General features: G+C 37.2%; 1 protein-coding gene across 1 annotated transcript in view; it reads right to left on the bottom strand.

Moving 5' to 3' along the window:
• Nucleotides 1–19,801, bottom strand: part of LOC126278873 (dynein axonemal heavy chain 2) — a 914,655-nt gene that overhangs the window by 52,954 nt on the left and 841,900 nt on the right. Inside the window, 4 exon segments of the mRNA XM_049979148.1 lie at nt 6,678–6,762; nt 7,205–7,336; nt 8,860–9,166; nt 9,382–9,528. Of these exon segments, the coding sequence (XP_049835105.1) occupies nt 6,678–6,762; nt 7,205–7,336; nt 8,860–9,166; nt 9,382–9,528 (671 nt within the window).

Below are 19,801 nucleotides of genomic sequence, written 5' to 3'. Positions count from 1 at the left end.
ACTTTAATCTTTCAGAATTAAATAATAAGGTTGAGGCAGTAGCTAAAGATTGTGATGAAAAGACAAAAAAAAAAGTAGTACATAACACTTCAGTAAATGTGTAGAAGAGAGAAAGAAGCTTTGTGATGTCTATAGTAGGAGGGTGGAGGCATCTGAAAAACAGTGTAAAGATCAAGTGAAGGCATCCAGGAAATTTTGTTCTGAAAACAGGGTTAAACTTGAGAACCAATTCGATTAGATTAAAAATGATTCAGAAACTAAGGTAGAAATCAAGTGTGCAGTAGTGGTATAGGAAAAACCAGTAAAAGTAAATGAAAATGTAGATTCAAAATTGACTGAAATGGAGAAAAAGATGGAAGAGGTACAAAATCTAAAGCAAAGAGAAAGTGAAAGTGGGTCTGAGTCAGACAGCAGTTATAATGATGATAGCAATGATGAATCCAGTAGTGATAAGGGTGAGATATTTGAATTTATAATTGATAATGAAGGCAATGCTTTAAGTAAAGAAAGAATAAAGGAGGATAATGTTAGGCCTAATGAACAGTTAGAGTTTGAGAGTGGTAATTGGGAAGAGGACCATGCTATCCGTCATTTGACTGTGACTGATAATCAATTTGGTAAGCAGAATGAAAGTTTTTCCAGGGAAAGGATTAATGAGGATTTGTTGTACGAAGAAGATCACATGGTAAGTAAAAAGGAACTGTGGCACCCTTTAATAACAGCAAGTGTACAAGGTATAGATGTTAAGTGTTTACTGGACACTGGTAGTGACTTGAATGGCAATTCATAGGTATTTTTTGAATCTATTAAGAACACAGAGGGTATAGTAGTGATGCAAGTGTCTGGAATAAAAATTATTGGTGCTACTGGTAAGCCATCAAAGAGTGTGCTACAAGAGGTACTATTTACTCTGGAATTGGCAGGACAGGTGTTGGGGTGCAATTTCTTGCTGATTCAATATCTCAGCATTGATGTAATATTTGGGACTAATTTCTTTTTCAAATAGCAAGTAGGGGGTTCAACATGATGTGTTGGATTCATTTTGTAGCAATCATGCTTACCCCAGCTGTTTGTCTCATTTTTCATGTTTCCTGAGGCAGTCAAACTCTTCTCCTATCCTATCTGTAGTTTATAAGTGAAGCAGAAACATTCTTTCATTGACTGTCATGTGATTTGGTACAGCAACATTAACATACTGCAGTATAGCAATATTTTAAAAAAGGTGTCTCTAGTGTTGTATTAATAGAATCATAAGAGGATAGAAGAAAGTAAATTGGTACCAGAGTTACAGAATTTGTCAAATAAAGAGGTAAGATAAACTGAAAATGAAAGGTGTCAACATATGTGGAGGACAATTAACACCTGAAGTAACCAGCTCATGTGTGAAATTGCAGTCCTGGAAATGGAAAAAAGAACACATTGACACCGGTGTGTCAGACCCACCATACTTGCTCCGGACACTGCGAGAGGGCTGTACAAGCAATGATCACACGCACGGCACAGCGGACACACCAGGAACCGCGGTGTTGGCCGTCGAATGGTGCTAGCTGCGCAGCATTTGTGCACCACCGCCGTCAGTGTCAGCCAGTTTGCCGTGGCATACGGAGCTCCATCGCAGTCTTTAACACTGGTAGCATGCCGCGACAGTGTGGACGTGAACCGTATGTGCAGTTGGCAGACTTTGAGCGAGGGCGTATAGTGGGCATGCTGGAGGCCGGGTGGACGTACCGCCGAATTGCTCAACACGTGGGGCGTGAGGTCTCCACAGTACATCGTTGTTGTCTCCAGTGGTCGGAGGAAGGTGCACGTGCCCATCGACCTGGGACTGGACCGCAGCGATGCACGGATGCAAGGCAAAGACCGTAGGATGCTACGCAGTGCCGTAGGGGACCGCACTGCCACTTCCCAGCAAATTAGGGACACTGTTGCTCCTGGGGTATCGGCGAGGACTATTCGCAACCGTCTCCATGAAGCTGGGCTACGGTCCCGCACACCGTTAGGCCATCTTCCGCTCACGCCCCAACATCGTGCAGCCCGCCTCCAGTAGTGTCGCGACAGGTGGGAATGGAGGGACGAATGGAGACGTGTTGTCTTCAGCGATGAGAGTCGCTTCTGCCTTGGTGCCAATGATGGTCGTATGAGTGTTTGGCGCTGTGCAGGTGAGCGCCACAATCAGGACTGCATACGACCGAGGCACACAGGGCCAACACACGGCATCATGGTGTGGGGAGCGATCTCCTACAGTGGCCGTACACCTCTGGTGATCATCGAGGGGACACTGAATAGTGCACGGTACATCCAAACCGTCATCGAACCCATCGTTCTACCATTCCTAGACCGGCAAGGGAACTTGCAGTTCCAACAGGACAATGCACTTCCGCATGTATCCCGTGCCACCAAACGTGCTCTAGAAGGTGTAAGTCAACTACCCTGGCCAGCAAGATCTCTGGATCTGTCCCCCATTGAGCATGTTTGGGACTGGATGAAGCATCGTCTCACACGGTCTGCACGTCCAGCACGAACGCTGGTCCAACTGAGGCGCCAGGTGGAAATGGCATGGCAAGCCGTTCCACAGGACTACTTCCAGCATCTCTACGATCGTCTCCATGGGAGAATAGCAGCCTGCATTGCTGCGAAAGGTGGATATACACTGTATTAGTGCCGACATTGTGCATGCTCTGTTGCCTGTGGTTCTGTCAGTGTGATCATGTGATGTATCTGACCCCAAGAATCTGTCAATTAAGTTTCCCCTTCCTGGAACAATGAATTCACGGTGTTCTTATTTCAATTTCCAGGAGTGTAGCATGATTTGGTGCAGCAGCAGAGGCAATATGCAGTAAAAATCATCTTGAATACTAGATCTTAATATTAATTCTGGTATAATAGAAGTTTTTGTGTTCAGTGCAATAAACTATGTATCTAAATATCTAGATGTAAACATATATACTACTATTAAGAAAGTATGTGGTCTTTGGAGTATGTCTATATTTATAAACTCCAGAAACAAACATGATAAATACTTTAAAAGAATGATTTCAAACCACTGTGGAAGTGTTAAGGAAAAGGAAGAACTCTAACATGTAATTATCTTTTTATGTTGTTATGTGCTTGTGGGAGCATCCACAATGCATTATTTTAATGTATCTTGTTGTAGTTGTTGTAGGTATACTTAGGTATGCATAGAATTATTCATTGACGAGTCACCAATGTTTCAATCGAATGATTGTATATAACATGTCATGTGACAATAAAGATTCTATTCTATTCTATTCTATTCTATTCTATTCTATTCAGTATTTGGAGATAACTATCTACCTATAGAAGTGTGTCTTGGTACAGCCTTTTCTAACATTAAGGAATTACAACTTTAAACATAGTTGCCTCGAGTAATATATGTGGAAAGAACAAGCAAGATTTGTATGTATATCGCCCTTCAGGCTAGAATCTTAAGCAATTTGATGGAATACAGTGAGATAATAGTTTTTCTAAGTGATAATTTTGTCTGATCGGCAATGATAGTTAAGTATGCCTTAGCACAAGGATCTGTTACTGTGGAGTGTTTTTCAGTAAAGTCAATTTTGCAGTAGATAAGCAGACCAGGTGTTTATTTATTAGATAATGGAATAATTAATAATGTTAGGGTCTTAATGGTTAGCGACCCTGTCTCTGCAGTAAGGACAATTTTTGAGAATGCACTCCACTAGCTAACAAGGTAAGAAAGGTAAATGAAGTAATGTGCTGACAGACATGATTAATGAACAAGATAACTGTATACAAACAAACTTTATTGATGATCTAATTGTGAACTAGGCAACATTGGGTACTGTGTATATTGTGCAATTCATGCAGCTGAGAATGAGAGCTTTGCACGTTGTTGTGGTCTTCAGTCCTGAGATTGGTTTGATGCAGCTCTCCATGCTACTCTATCTTGTGCAAGCTTCTTCATCTCCCAGTACTTACTGCAACCTACATCCTTCTGAATCTGCTTAGTGTATTCATCTCTTGGTCTCCCCCTACGATTTCTACCTTCCACGCTGCCCTCCAATGCTAAATTTATGATCCTTTGATGCCTCAGAACATGTCCTACCAATTGATTTTGTAATTTATTTTGACTATTCTTAGTTAATACTTTTGTTATAGGGTGAAATCAGTAATCGTTTTATAACAAATTCTATTGTTGACATATAAACAATTATAAAATCTATACTAATTATAAACATTTGGAGGAACAACTAATAGTATTCTTAAAGTATTTATTTGGCTCTATTTGAAAACATGTTAGCAAAACCAGCCCGTAATTAATTCCACAGTAATTAGCAGTTTTGTCAGAAGTAGTGTTTGTGTAATGATATTTGTTAATTTCATGTTTTAAACAAATAATTTGGCCTGACTCCTGTAGTACAAGAGACTGTTAAAAAGAACAAATTTTTTATGTATTCAGTTAATTTATTGAGTTAAGTTTTAATTGTAATTTTTGTAAATGGAACTTCAAACATATGCAGGTTAAGTACCTATTATTGTGAGAATATATAAGGGCCCAATTTTTGGTCTGAGACAGTCAGTCCAAGGCCAAGTTTCAGAAGAGAAACCAGTGTTGTTTAGATCAACAACAACGCATCAACTTAGCTGTGAAATAGGTGTAACACAATTAGGCCATGTGTTAAAACAATAACAGTGTCTGTTTCCATCTGCACCTTTTTATTCTTCAAGAAATTTGAATTATGTGGTTAGGCTTTTACTGCTTGTAGATGTTCAATAGTGAACTACTGTAGCAGTACGTGGATGTTCACCTGCACTCTATTAATGAGGCTTATCCAAAGTTAAACAATAGTGCACTGGCCATATTAAATATATTAAATGTGTATGTGGGAAGGTTGTGAACAGTGAAAGTAAAGTACTGTGAAACACAAATGTCCACCTGTCAGCAACATCATTTAAAGTAGTCAGTGTTGTTACCTCCACACCCCATTTTTCAGCCATTGTAGCAATACAGTCAACACTGAGGACAACAAACGAAGAAATAAAGCGGGTGAACTGTCACAACGTAGTAAATGTATTGACACAAGAGCTTTTACAAAATGTTTGACTATCAACTTTACAAAATACTCTTAATGAAAGCTTCTGTTCAGTAAATACTTTTCCACCATAGCTGCATTACCCAAGAAAATTATGCAAGAGAATAGTGTAGGGTGAAAGTATGTTCAAGACAATAGTGTAGGGTGAAAGTATGTTAAGTTTGTTAACTATCCCATTTGTAGGTTAATACAATAGAGACAGTGCTAGTACAAAACAAACAGAACTAAGGTTTTTGGTTAACTTACTCATTTACTGTGGCCACTTCAATTGTTGTTCATTTGCATTCCTAGGAATTTCAAACAATGAGTTTCATGTAGAGTGTACCTATTGATCTCTTCTAAAAGAACAATGGATTTAAACAACTGAAAAATATTTACATTAACCTGTTTCTCATTTTTGTAACTGACCATATCTTGAAATAACTACTAATTATGCTACAAAAACATCATCTGGACCATGGATCAACATCAAAGCATAAATATTTACCAATTCACAAGTACAGTAGCATAAACAAATGACAAAAGGTATTTCAAAACAAAACTAATATATGTAGAAATAAGTTGAGTACAACAATACAGATATTATTCACATCTCAACAAAAAAAAAAAAAATTTATTTGTTTGATAAAATGGACATTCTTGCTAGGATCAGGAACTGAAGAAGAACCTACATCAATATACACCATTTAAAAAAGAATCTGGGAATTTAGAGTCCATAGCTGTAAGTATGGGATAAGCTATAAGGGGTGTAAATGATAACAGTTTGCAATCTACCACAATCGTTTAGAGGAAGTTGAGATCAGTTTGGTATGACACACTTGTGACCTATCACGTCAGGAAGCAACCTAAAATATGTTTGTGACAGCAAAAGACTTCTGAATATGTTAGGTAAAAACTAATCATGTTTCAGTTGGATCTAATCTTAATCTTTACAAACACAGTCATCTCATGGCAAGAGAGTCAGATAAACAAAAGGATTTAATTGTTAATTTTATGCTGTTAAAATTTACAAAACCATGAGGTAACATTTACACAAATGTTAGTTTTACAATTTCTAATTGCACAACTAGTCTGGTGACATATGAGGCCATGAGGATAAAAAAGTCTCATGAGGCATCCATGCCTTTTTCCCAGCTTGATAGACAACAAGTGTCTTCGATCTAATTGCTCATCTGGATCTTCCCTTCACCACCATGGCACATTGTAAACAGTAATTGTTTACACCTTGTACAAAAACAAAAATCTGAATAGAGAGCAAGTAGGATAACGGCAAACAAATCAGTCAGAATGTTAAGGAGAGACAAGCAACTTACAGTAGGCAACAAAAGAAAGTGACCGAGTGATACTAGTCAACATTTGTTTAGTCCCTCATAACCATATGTTGCGGAGAAATACCCACTTCTGAGAACATGAAATTTTATTTTTGCCGTTTCATATTGATTTCAACCTATTAATACTTTACTTTCATGCTGCTATTGGATGATTAGATATTTTAGATCTGAAAATCTGTACTTATTGGCTATCTGGATACTGATTTGCCACCATACAGATATAATTATCCAAAAAATAATCCAACCAGAGTTCTTATTGCCTGGAACCAACCTTTGGAGGTTCTGTTGTCATTTTTATGCCAGCTTGAAGAATAGAGATTGGAAAATCTGGATGAGGACTGGAACTGAGCCATAATCTGCAACAATTAAAATTTGAACTTGTGACACATATTTAAAGGTTATTTTCTAAGGCATGACTATTATCACCATCATTTATTGGTGCATTTGGATCCATTACATACTTTAATAGCACACTGGATATGGAATAAGTCAAATTTGAGAAACAGAGGGGAAAGCGGGGACGGGGGGGCTGAGAGACAGACAGGGAGAGAGGGAGAGGGAGGGAGGGAGAAAGAGGGGGCAAAGAGAGAGAGAGAGAGAGAGAGAGAGAGAGAGAGAGAGAGAGAGAGAGAGAGAGAGAACACAGACAGTCCGATTTTAGATTTACAAATAACAATTATAAACTGGAATTAATAAACAAAACAATTTGAATAACACAAATTGTTCAGTTTCCAAATGCTATGTGTTATAATTCTTTTACTGAATAAACAGAATGTTCCATCAGAAAAATACTCATACCTGAAATCTTCATGAGCCTTTCCTGTTTGTAGCAATTCAATAATTTTGTCAAGCTTTGGCATCCAGCTCAGTGAAAGGTGACAGTTGGCAAGAAAAACCCAGTGACCTTCTCTCGCACCAACTTTGATTAACCTGCAAATATAATGACTCATTCATTTTCTTTAAAGTAAAACAAAAAGTGTGTTACTTTTATTATACAAGCTTCCATGTGTAAGATCTACATCTGAGTACTTTCATACAGTAATTATTAACATCTGTACATTCTAATAAACGTGTTAAAATGTGAAGTGTTTAAGAGTACCTACCAATTACATCACAATGGCATGCCATCAGATTGGCAGTATGAATTTTGGCTGTGTAAAAATGGTATGGTATTTTGTTGGTGGCAGATATAGAGCACTTAATTTTTTTTATTTTTTTTTATTTTTATAAATATTCAAATGTCTGCCATGCATTAAAAAACTGGTAATACAAATATGAATAAATTTAAGCAAGGTACAGAAAATATTAAATACATAAACTGCACCTCACTTTGACATTCTAAGACACACTTCATTCTCACAATATACTAAAACCAAGTCCTATTTGGATTTTTCTAACATTGAAGCAATATATAAAATATGAAAATAACTTTTAGAGAAAAGTAAACATTAAAGTGGAATGCTGTCTTTACAAGTATCAGCACAACTGCACTGTTAAAAACAGTAATGCTAAATTATATTTTAGCTATAGCTATTGATGATTATGAGGAGTAAAGAGATTGAAATGTAAATGTTGTATTGACCTTGGAGCTAGAGGGCCATGTTTAGCACTGAAAATCAGGAAGGAGACATGTTGAGATGAAGGGCTACAAGACACAATTGTTGTGAAAATGCTTTTTATGCATTGGTATTGTGCAGTGTTGACACTTATGTTACACTTTCAAAACTCTGATAAATATTCAGAACAAGAATCTTGAGTAAATTATGAATATTAGAGAAACAAACAGCTGGCTTTTTATTTATGGCCATTTAATCCATTATGCTTGTTCATATGGCACTGAGACTGCAGGCCGGAAGCTATTAATTACACAATTTGACTTAATGAAAAACTATAATAATACTGTGCCTACCCATTTTCTTGCAAAGTAACAGAGTTGGTAGTGCTGAGCTCACATAAGGCATGGCAGACATCTGATTGTAGCAGAGAATTTAAGCAGGTATTCACAATTATATTTTGAAACCTGTATGTGGATGAAGATGTGATAGTACAGTTGATCTCGCTTCAGCAGCTGGTAAGAAGGCTCCTATTCTGTCTTAAATATTTATTCATTTTTATTCCTTTGAAATTAGTAGTGTTGAATTCTAAATGGAATAAAAGGTTAAATTATAAAATAATAATCACAACAGCAAAAACAAGTTACTGTTGTTATGAAATTTCGAGTACCTATACAAAGACATTTCTTTGCTTTGTCTTCACTCCTGAAACTTTTTCTTTGTTCTTCCAGCTGAAAGAATCATCCTTCCTTATCATCTATCTACCTCTCTATCCACCCCCCCCCCCCCCCCGCTTCTCTCTCTCTCTCTCTCTCTCTCTCTCTCTCTCTCTGTGTGCGTGTGTGTGTGTGTGTGTGTGTGTGTGTGTGTGTGTGTGTGTTTTAAGGTAATATTACAAACCTTGTAGCTATTGGAGCTTGGCCTTGGCCAAGTGACAAACTCTGAAAACGTGCAGACATTCCTGTTGACTCTGCCAATTGTATAAGAGATCCTGTGGGATCAACACCTGGTGACAGCACAAATATAAGAGGTGTCATTGGTGTTGAGTCAGCGAGAACAGATTTTATATCAAGCACAGGTGGCTCCACGAACCGCTGACCCAGGGTGTTCACTACAAATGCTGACACACAAAATGACATGCGATCTGGTCTTAAAGAACGCACGAATAGCATGCGCTGAAATTTTGTACAGACACCTTCCCAATCACCTGTAACAAATAGCCAATTAATTTCATAATTTTGTTTACACACAGCATAGTTTAATGTATAGCTATAACTCTTTGAGTAGTTATATTCAAAAACTGAAAAAAGAAAAATCAATGAAAATATCAGTGGCCATGTACAATTCAGTTAGCAGTGCTGGGCTAAGGCAGAGCTCATTGTGGACTTGTTCACCATAAAAACGTAATATAACTTCATTTACCTATCAGAGGTTGGTCTTCTGGTTCCTTTTGTGTGTACCATACTTGCCAGTCTTTTGGATATTGCTCAAAGGAATCAGCAACACCGTGAAATCCTCCTAATTTATCTAGTTCAGTAATATTATCCCAGGCTTGATCTGACAGCCATCCTGAAAGATGAAAAATATTTATAGTACATTCAAAAATGTATGCCACTGTCTATCATTAGGTACACATGGAGCAGTTTTTTTAATGAACCACAGATTATGGTTGTAGTGTTGTTTTGAGAATGAACACAAAAGAAACTCAAATACCTTTCGTTAGTGATGGGTTATGTTTAAAATGTAATGGTACATAAACAATAAAACCTTACAAGCTATACCCATAAGGGAGCAACAGAATGTTGCTACATTCTTTAAAATGCTGAACGTAGGAGACACGTGACAGAGATTTTTGAAAAAATCAGAAAATTAATATTTTTCAACTAGATACACTGGGCACGTCTTAAGATGCGTAGAAAGCAGTCAAATCCCAATAGTGACAACTTGGCTAGTACCAGCTATGCAGGATGACTGGTAATTTAGAAGGAGGTTCACTGTGAGTGTCTGTGTGTGTGTGTGTGTGAGAGAGAGAGAGAGAGAGAGAGAGAGAGAGAGAGAGAGGAAGCACATAGACAGGCAGCACTCAATACTATTATATCTGCTATCTTTATGAAAGAGAAGCAGGAGTTCTTGTTTTATAAGTGTGTGCACAAATGTGAATGGTTAGAAGTGCCCCATCATCCTGAAATGCACAAAAATGAACTACAGTTATGAAATAACAATGACTACCTTTGTGTACAGTAGTTAGCTACATTGCCAACATTTAGATTGCACAGAGTAAGAGTTGCAGTGACAAGAGAAAATAAAAAATGAAAATGAAGGTGACCCAAAAAGACAAGGGTTAATGTATCAGATGGCTATAATTAAAGTGCAGCTACTCACAGAGGTCCAGTGTGGGCTGTAATTATTGTATGGCAGTGAAACTTGGTAGATATTCTAATGTGTTATGTGAAACCAATTTATGCTGGAAAAAAATTAATTCCAATTTTGGTGACCAGGTGCAACAGGTGCAAATTTGGCACTATACACAGTTTATATGATGGTGTGACATCCACACATTCATTCTACAAGCCATAAAGTGAATAAACAGTACAGTTAGCAGGAAGGCAGACCTTGCACTGTCAGTGAAATTGTTGTACATGATTGTCAGTAATTACAGTGCTACATTGAGATTCTTTTGCCGACTTAAAGGTCTGTAGAGAGGCCCAATGTCATTAAATGGTTTGAGCTTGCCTTGGCACCTGGAAGAGGAAGGAATCCTATCCCAGTGGAAGTTATTGATGAGGTTGCTGTTGCTATTATTGACCATACAACAAATGCCTCAGGTGGTGCTAGTGCTTCTGCAGTATCACAAGCATTGTCCGTCCCATGGTCAACAGTACAGAACATTTTGCAGTCTATTTTACACCGAAAACTATACATGTCTGACAATACCATCTGAGTTTCAGAAAAACATCATCCACACAATTCCAAAGATTGCAAGAGCCAAAAGTGCTAGAATTATAGCACAATCAGACAATCAGCTTAACAGCTCATGCATCCACACTGCTGACAAGAATAATAGACAGGAGAATTGAAAAGAGAATTGAGGATGTGCTACATGACTATCAGTTTGGCTTTAGGAAAGGTAAAGGCACCACAGAGGGAGTTCTGATGTTGAAATTGATAATGGCAGCAAGATAAAAGAAAAATGTTGAAGTTGATAATGGCAGCAAGATAAAAGAAAAATAAAGACATGTTAATAGGATTTGCCGACCTGGAAAAAGTGTTTGACAGTATCAAATGGTGCAAGATGTTCAAAATTCTGACAAAAATGGGGTTAGCTACAGGGAAAGATGGTTAATACAGTGATGGGACTAAAAGAAAGGTTCCAGAGGAGAATTAAAATTCAAATGGAAAGGATATTAATGATACGATTTGCTGATGGCATTGCTATCCTCAATGTAAGTGAAGAAGAATTATACAAAAATGATAACAATTAGAAACTTAACATCAGGACTGATGGTCATGAAGTACATGAAGTTAATGAATTCTACTACCTAGGCAGCAAAATAACAAATGACGGGCAGAGCAAAGAGGACATCAAAAGCAGACTAGCACTGGCAGAAAGGGCGTTCCTGGCCAAGAGAAGTCTACTAGTATCAAACATAGGACTTAATTTGAGCAAGAAATTTCTGAGAATATACATTTGGAGCACAGCATTATATGGTAGTGAAACACTGACAGGGGGAAAAACCAGAACAGAAGAGAACAGAAGCATTTGAGATTTGGTGTTAAAGAAGAGTGTTGAAAATTAGGTGGACTGATAAGGTAAGGAACGAAAAAGTTGTGTAATGAAAGGAATATATGGAAAACACTGACAAGAAGAAGGCACATGATGGTACAACATCTGTTAAGACATCAGGAAATAACTTCCATGGTATTAGAGGGAGGTGTAGAGAGTAAAATCTGTTGAGGAAAACAGAGATCAGAATATATCCATCAAGTAATTGAGGGCAGGTGTTGCAAATGCTACTCTGAGATGAAGAGGTTGGCACAGGAGAGGAATTCATGGCGGCTGCTTCAAACCAGACAGAAAATACTGATGACTCAAAAAAAGCCATACAAGATCCAGGCGGTGCAGCAACTGGAACCTCATAATCCACAGCAATGTTCTGAATTTGCTCATGCAGTCTGGCAATTTCTATGGAGCAATGAGCCACATTTTACATTAAAGGGTGCAGCAAACACACAGACGTGCCAAATCTGAGGTACTGTTAAAACCACATGTTGTGCATGAAGAGCCATTGCAGTGCCAAACGTGTCTGTGTGGTGCAGATTCACAAGCATCTTTATTCTTGGTCCATTCTTCTTTGAAAAGAATACGCCCAGAAGGGTGTCAGATGTACAGTGACATCTGCACATTATCAAGAGCTCATTGTACAGCATGTGACTCCTGCTTTGGAAGAATGCAACTACATGGAAACCACCATTTTCATGCAACATGGGGAAACAGCTCATGTCACTTGCCCAGTGAAAGATCTACTTAATGCAAATTTCCACAAATATGCTATCTCCAGAGGTTTTCCATGTACATGGCCCGCAAGATCACCTTATTTGAATCCCTTTGACTCTTCACTTTTAGGATATCTACCCTAAGGGAACATGTTAATCAGGGACACTTTCAGGCTCTACCTGATCTAGAGACCAGTATACAGGAACACATTTCTCAGATTCCATTAGAACTGCTGTGAATAACTGCTGATCACATCATTTTATGGATGCAGCATCTAGTTGATGTCTACAGTGCTCATATTGAACTAATTGTGTAAGTGGCATTAATTATAAAATCTAAACTGTGCCTTTCTTATTTTCTGACCAAATACTACTTCTAATCCATTAGATATGGAAACATTTCTATACATCTTTCTTGCTTTCACAGCACCAGATTTGCACCTGGTGGCCAAATTGGAACTAATTTTATCTGATTGGTTCCACATTAATCCATTATAATATCTACCAAGTTTCACTGCCATATGATAACAATAACCTACACTGGACATCTGTGAGTTGCTGCACTTTAAGTATAATCACTCAGTATATATAGAAGAGCAAAACACTTAGAAGATAAGGTGAGCAAGACAACAAAACCAATGGACAAAGGGGTATGGTGAGATCAACTTAAATAAGTTGACAGTGTACAGAAACATTTGACTACACATTCTATATGATGGTATTTAAATCCAATGTTTCAAATTATTCATGGTATGGGGAGTGGAAACTTACTTTTTTATTGTATTGTTACATTCCATACTGGATTTTCCATCATTTGATTCACATAATACATTGTAAGAATGCATTGTAAGATAATCTTCCTATGATTGTGATGCAAGCCATGATGCCCTCCTACATATACATAGCATTGTTTGAAATTTGCTGTTCGCATTAATTTATTTGTATTACTAACTTCTTATAATGGAAAACTGAAAAGAGTAAATCTTTTACAAGAAATTGTGCTGGATTGTAGATACATTACTGCAGAGACAGAAGTCTTCAAATGATTCCTGCTATCAGTCATATGAAGTACTAATGTTCCATTTCAAATTTTCCATATTCCAAAAGGTGGGATATCAGATCTGATATTTTAGTTCTTTATGTTAATCTCTTAATTAAGGTGAAATCTTTTGACTTTATGATATTCTTTCTAACACTTACAGTTATCAGCAAATCAATCAGTTAAAGCAAGGCCTCTTTCAAGAACCCTTCAATACACATTAACTTTCTAACTTTGAGGCTTTCATTTTTTTCCACAAAATAGGACACTCGGTAGTCATAGTTCAAATGGAGAGGAACCTGAGAGGTGTTGTGATAGGGAAAAAATCAAGGTACGTACATAAATTCAGTTATAAGTTACCTTGCATTTGTGCACACTAAATCACCCAATAGGCTGATCCTTCACTGTACATTATTATAGTACTCCTTTACAGTGAATCAGGTGTGTGCCAGTACTTGGCAGAAAGATACCACTTTAACCTATTTTTAGAGATAAAGGAGTGTGTCCTGAATATCCCAGATAAGCTTTACCTCAGGGTGCATTTGTAATTTAATGTAAAGAGCACTAGGATGATTATACCAGATAAGAAACTACCAGTATTAATCATGCCTCATAAATTTTGAGAGCTGTGATATCATACACTATGAGAAGATTTAGTTTTCTCTGCGAGAAAGACAGAGCAGCCTACAAAGTCCACTTCCTTAGAATCAGCAGTTTAAACATTCATAGTACATGCTGGTCAACCAATGTGGCTGTTCACTCCATCTCTGCAAGAGAATCCAGATATTAACCACATTTTATCCACCATGACCTGCTGCTTCACTTGTATCCGTAACACCTCTGTGTTGCAAATCTAAGTGCCTCATTATGCACTGTAATGAGTTTTTAAAATAAGAATTTCAGCCAGTCCATAAGTGCTATACCCATAATTTGATTAGGATCACATGGCCACCTTGTGTAATTGTTACAAAGATGAATTGTCACTTTGTCAGCTCATTACATTGAGGCATGCCACAATGTTCATGGCCCGCAGTAATACCACCTTTGTGTCCTGCACACATGCTAACCATGTGACACTGGAACTGAATAGCAGAACCAGAAATCTAACAGAGTGCTGACATTGAAAACTGTACAGAACTGACATAAACTGAATATTTTAAATTTATATCCCATGGAATAGTGAAGGTTTTAATGATTAGAGACTGCTAAATGTATTCACTTGTGTTAATTTCTCAAAAACATTTTTTTTCTTACCGTTGACATAATTGCTTTCAGTACTTACTGCTAGCATCAGATGGCATTATTGGGTATTATAACAGGTAAGGGCCATGTTAATAAAAATGTGGCACAGATGAAAGTGAAGATAATTAAATATTTGTCAGACACAGTCGAAACTGATTCTGACTGTTTTTTTCAGAGTAGAGAATATGGAATTTTTTTAGCTTATTCTTCTTACCTTTTAAGTGTGTACTGTAATTACTGAGCTGTAAATGCGAGTTTGGAGGATGAACAGCAGCTCATAAAATCATTCAAACATAGCAAACACTTCAATGGGCTCTTTACTTTGTGGATTTATGACAACACTGGAAGAGAGGTGACAGAATGTGACACTGAACACACTGCCTTATGTAACAGCACACTGTGTTGTCTTGTGTAATTATATCTGAGGTTGTTTCCAGTTTGATAATGGAAGAACAGTACTGCAAGAAAGAACTTCACACAAGTAGCAATCAGTTACATGAAGTTGGGTCAAAATATTGTACTTCCCTATTGCAGCAAAGGCCTTTTGCAACATTTCTTCTGGAGCAGCTGTTCCCGGTAGGGTCAAATATGCAAAATATGAGTGATAGTTTTTGAAAACACATTGGTACCAACATATAACTTCCTGGAATTTACACAAGTTCCCATCATTAATTCAACTTTCCTATGCAGGTGATTAGTGCAACACCTTGATAGCTGCTTTTGGAAATACATTTAAAAAAAAAAAATCACAACACCAAGATGGATTGGTGTTACATAAATGAAAGCTGGTAGGCATGTTTCTACATCTTGTAACATGCAATAAGCTGTCTCGGCCATATATATTCTCAAATTTATGATCTTATCCATTTTTCAATTTTATCTGAAATGTTTTAAATTCCGACTGTAGAGTAGTATATGCCATACTAATACAATTAACCACTGCAATTAAAAAACAAATTTCATAAAATTACTGTACTACAAAACGATATATATATTATCATAATTGTTCTATTATGCTGTTTAATGAATTCCATTTTCTGTAAATTATTTTCAATTTAATGTTCTATGTTTCAATCTTAGTATGACTATATCTTTACTGAACTACTTTGGATTGATGTAAACTGGGTGCAATTTGGTTGCATGTTGTCTGGCATGAAAGAAGGAAGAAGAGATGTAAAGTTTTTTCTGGAGTTGCATACAAATGGATTGTATTTCACTGAATGACCATTGTAATTGATGGCAGCAAGGCATCTAGGACTATTAAAAATGAAAATTACATACGAATCAGTTTGTCGTCTATGTTATTTCAAGAAACACATCAACATTATTTCAAGAAACATGTCAACCTATAGGGTTTCCAGGTCTACAAGAGAATCCAGGTTCTAGACAGAAGAAATTCAGGCAACGGATTGAAGGAGATCCTTATAGACACGGTGAGTACTTTTTCTTTAAAACTACCACTAGATTTGGCCACTATTTTTACTCCATGAACATTTATTACAATTAATTGTCATCCAATTGTACATAACAAAGGAGGCCATCAAAGTGGTGCCACTGTGATCAGGATACTTGTACATTTGGATTTTTGACAGTGTTTATGTTTCAGGTGACCAAAAAGCATAAAATTGTGTTGCAAAGTGGAATGATTTTAAACCAAATACAATTTGAAATAGTACATGTGGAGAAGTTTCGGAATGATGCAACACTATGGACATACACGGTTATAAAATGTTGAAGCATTATTACTAAAGTTGACGTCACCTACCCAATCCAGGACAATAATAAACCAAGCACCAATTAAAACATTTATTTTTGTATTTTCTTAGTGCAGTGTTGTGTGAACATTTTGACCATTTTTTTGCACTGATAATTTATGAACAAATTTACAAAAAATGGATCATGATAAGAACCATGAAATAAATACACCAAACCTACAGCTGCAACTAGTGAAATTAAACAGGACATAGTCAATAAAGACATGTTTCAGGATGTTTTAGACAACAGTCAACCAAGAAGTTAAATGAAATCAGTGGAGACTCAGGATTTTTATACAGCAGTGTGTTAGATTCAAGTCCAGACTGTGAGAAACAAGTACAACAATGTTGAATGAAAAACACGGTTAAATTTACAAGACATATTTACGGCATTAATGTCATCAATGGAAAAAAAATAGTGAAAAACTTGAAAAAAAGTGAAAATCTCGAAAAAACTGTTATCAATTGAAAAAATAATTGAAAAATTTGAAAAGTCAATGGTCTCAGAATGTAATCTCATGAGCTTAATGTGCAAATTTCTAATGTTAAGAAAGACTCAGTTGGTGCATTTTCTCATGTGAAAGCTATAGATGAGCATGTAAAAATAATAGAGGGGAGTTAGAGACTTAAGAGTTCAAAATACAATCTTTGGAGACAAAAATAGGGGAAGTAGACAAGGATCTCAGATCTGAGATACGTGCTGTTGAAGTCAGATGTAAGGATGCTGTTGGAGACACTAGTAAATAAGCTGCAATCTTTATAAATACGCTAAATGAAAAAATATACTGTTTTGCCTCAGATGTACATGAAAAACTTCAGAAGATAGCCAAGATAACAGCTTCAAATGTGTCAGACTTACATAGTGATGTCACTATTATCAAAAAAACAGGTACCACAATTACAAGATGGAGCTTATCTAAAAACATTCTGTAATGTAGGACACTCAAGCTATCCTACTATGCTGCTAAACTGGTACCACAATGACAAGCATTTTCATCCAGTTCATTTTATATAGCATTGCCATGGTAGTTTTCTCTCTGGTACGAGTGATGCATCAAAAATTAAGTTCATTAAAATATCATTAGAAGGGGAAGCCATGTCATGGGCCAACCAACCTGACTTTAGCAAGTTATCCATAGATGAATTTGGAAAATGTTTCTTGAAAAAGTTTTGGTCTGACACTGAACAGGCGAGGATAAAGAGTGAGTTTTCAAATGGTCCGATGTACAGGGAGCAGAAAGGGGATATGAAAGAGTTTTGCAAAAGATCAGATCATGAAACTTGCACACTTAGACCAACCTTTTGATGAATTAACTCAAATAGATGCACTAAAGAGAAGGCTAACAGAGAGAATTCAAATGAGGTTAGTTTATGGCCCACATGATTCTGATGAGCAGTTCCTAAAATATGTAGAAAAGTTGTACAGGTCATACAATAAGTTTGGCCAACATAGTACTGATTTCAGGAGGCCAAACTGAAGTAATCCAAATCATAATAGAAATACAAATAACAATGACAATTTAAACCAAGGACATAATAACAACACCTTGGGGAGGAATGACAGGAATCCAAATAATTGGGAAGTAGGACCAAACCATGGAGACTAACAGTTTTATGAGAATAGAAATTCTTGGAACATAAATGGTGATAGAAATTTTGAAAATAGATGTGGACAGTGGACAAATAATAACTAGACCCCCCCCCCCCCCCCCCACACACACACACACATGTGAGAGATAATGGTAGTAGAGGTCATAGGTTAAACTGAAACCCTCTTGGTTGTTGGAAACATTCATGAACAGCCATTTTTTGACAATAAACAGAAACATAAAACCTATACAACACTGATTATGTAAAATTCAGAGAGTTAACACCTATTTGATTATTTTCTGAGTACAAAAGTAACGCAGGATGATGATTTTCTATTTGTAGTGAAACAGTAAAAATGTTTTTCGACAATACCAAAAAGGTAAGGTAATGGAATTTTACAAAATGTACAAGTATATAAAATAATGTTGAACACCCTAAGTAGCCAGTAAACATGTAAGTGTAAAAGGTTGTATAGTTGCAGGAGTAATGAGATTATTACACAGTGTATACACAATTTTTTTGTAAATTTTGAGGAAGTATATGGGATATATATATGAGGGTTGTTTCAAAAATAAGGTTCCCCCATTTTTTTAGACACAAGGAATTTTTTATTCGAAAAAACGATTACACCATTGGAAACATTGATCTTTAAGCTGTCTTTCCACATAGTCCCCATTTTGTTTCTATGCATTTTTTCTGTCAAGTAATCTGCTTTTGCATTCCTACCTCAAAGAAGACCGCTGCCAACCCATTGAGAAATTTGGAAACTTCTTCTTGGAACTCCTCATCCGTCTGGAATCGTAGACCGCCTAGGCGCTCCTTCTATTTTAGAAACAGATGGAAATCACTGGGTGCCAGATTGGGGCTGTAAGGGGGGTGGTCAATTGCATCCCTGCCAAATTTGTCAATTAACTCCTTTGTTTGTTGCAACACATGCGGATGGGCATTGTCATGGTGTAGCCTTATGCTTTTGCTGAGTTTTCCCCTATGACGATTTTGGATTGCTCATCTGAGCTTTTTGAAGATCTCGCAATAACCTGTCGAGTTTATGGTGGTCCCTCTAAGCATAAAACCAATGAGCAGCACACCAAGCTGGTCCCACAACACCAATGCCATGATTTTTCCTACTGACAGGTGCTACTTACAACTTCTTTGATGGTGGCGATCCGGTGTGTTTCCATTGGCGCGATTGTTGTTTTGTTTCCGGAGTAACATTATGGCACCACGATTCATCTCCCCCGTAACAATGGAATCAAGGAAGTCTTCCTTAGTCTCGTCGCATTCACTCCAGAACTTCCGAGCACACTCGACGCGCTGTTCTTTGTGGACTTCTGAAAGCATGTGCGGCACCCAGTGTGCACACACCTTGTGGTAGCCTAGCTTTTCATTCAATATCCCGTCAATTGAAGCTTCAGAAGTCTTAGAAATTTGAGTACTCAGTTGCCAGATGGTGATTAGCCAATCTTTGAGCAGGATTTGCTCAAATTTCCCCACAAATTTGTTGGAGATTGACGGCCTCCCACTTTGTTGTTCGTCGTGGGCATCTGTACAGTCATTGGCAAACTCCCTACACCATTTGCGGACATGTTGAATACTTATACACCTTTCTCACACACATCACTCAGTTGCCGATGAATTTCTACTGGTGGTAACTTTCTTGCATGCAAAAATCGGATGACCACACAAATTTCACACCTGGGGGGTGACGTTGATGACGGGCTCC

This window comes from Schistocerca gregaria, chromosome 6, assembly GCF_023897955.1.
Source record: "Schistocerca gregaria isolate iqSchGreg1 chromosome 6, iqSchGreg1.2, whole genome shotgun sequence".
In the NCBI taxonomy this organism is placed as follows: domain Eukaryota; kingdom Metazoa; phylum Arthropoda; class Insecta; order Orthoptera; family Acrididae; genus Schistocerca; species Schistocerca gregaria.
This window is presented reverse-complemented; position numbering and strand designations above follow the sequence as displayed.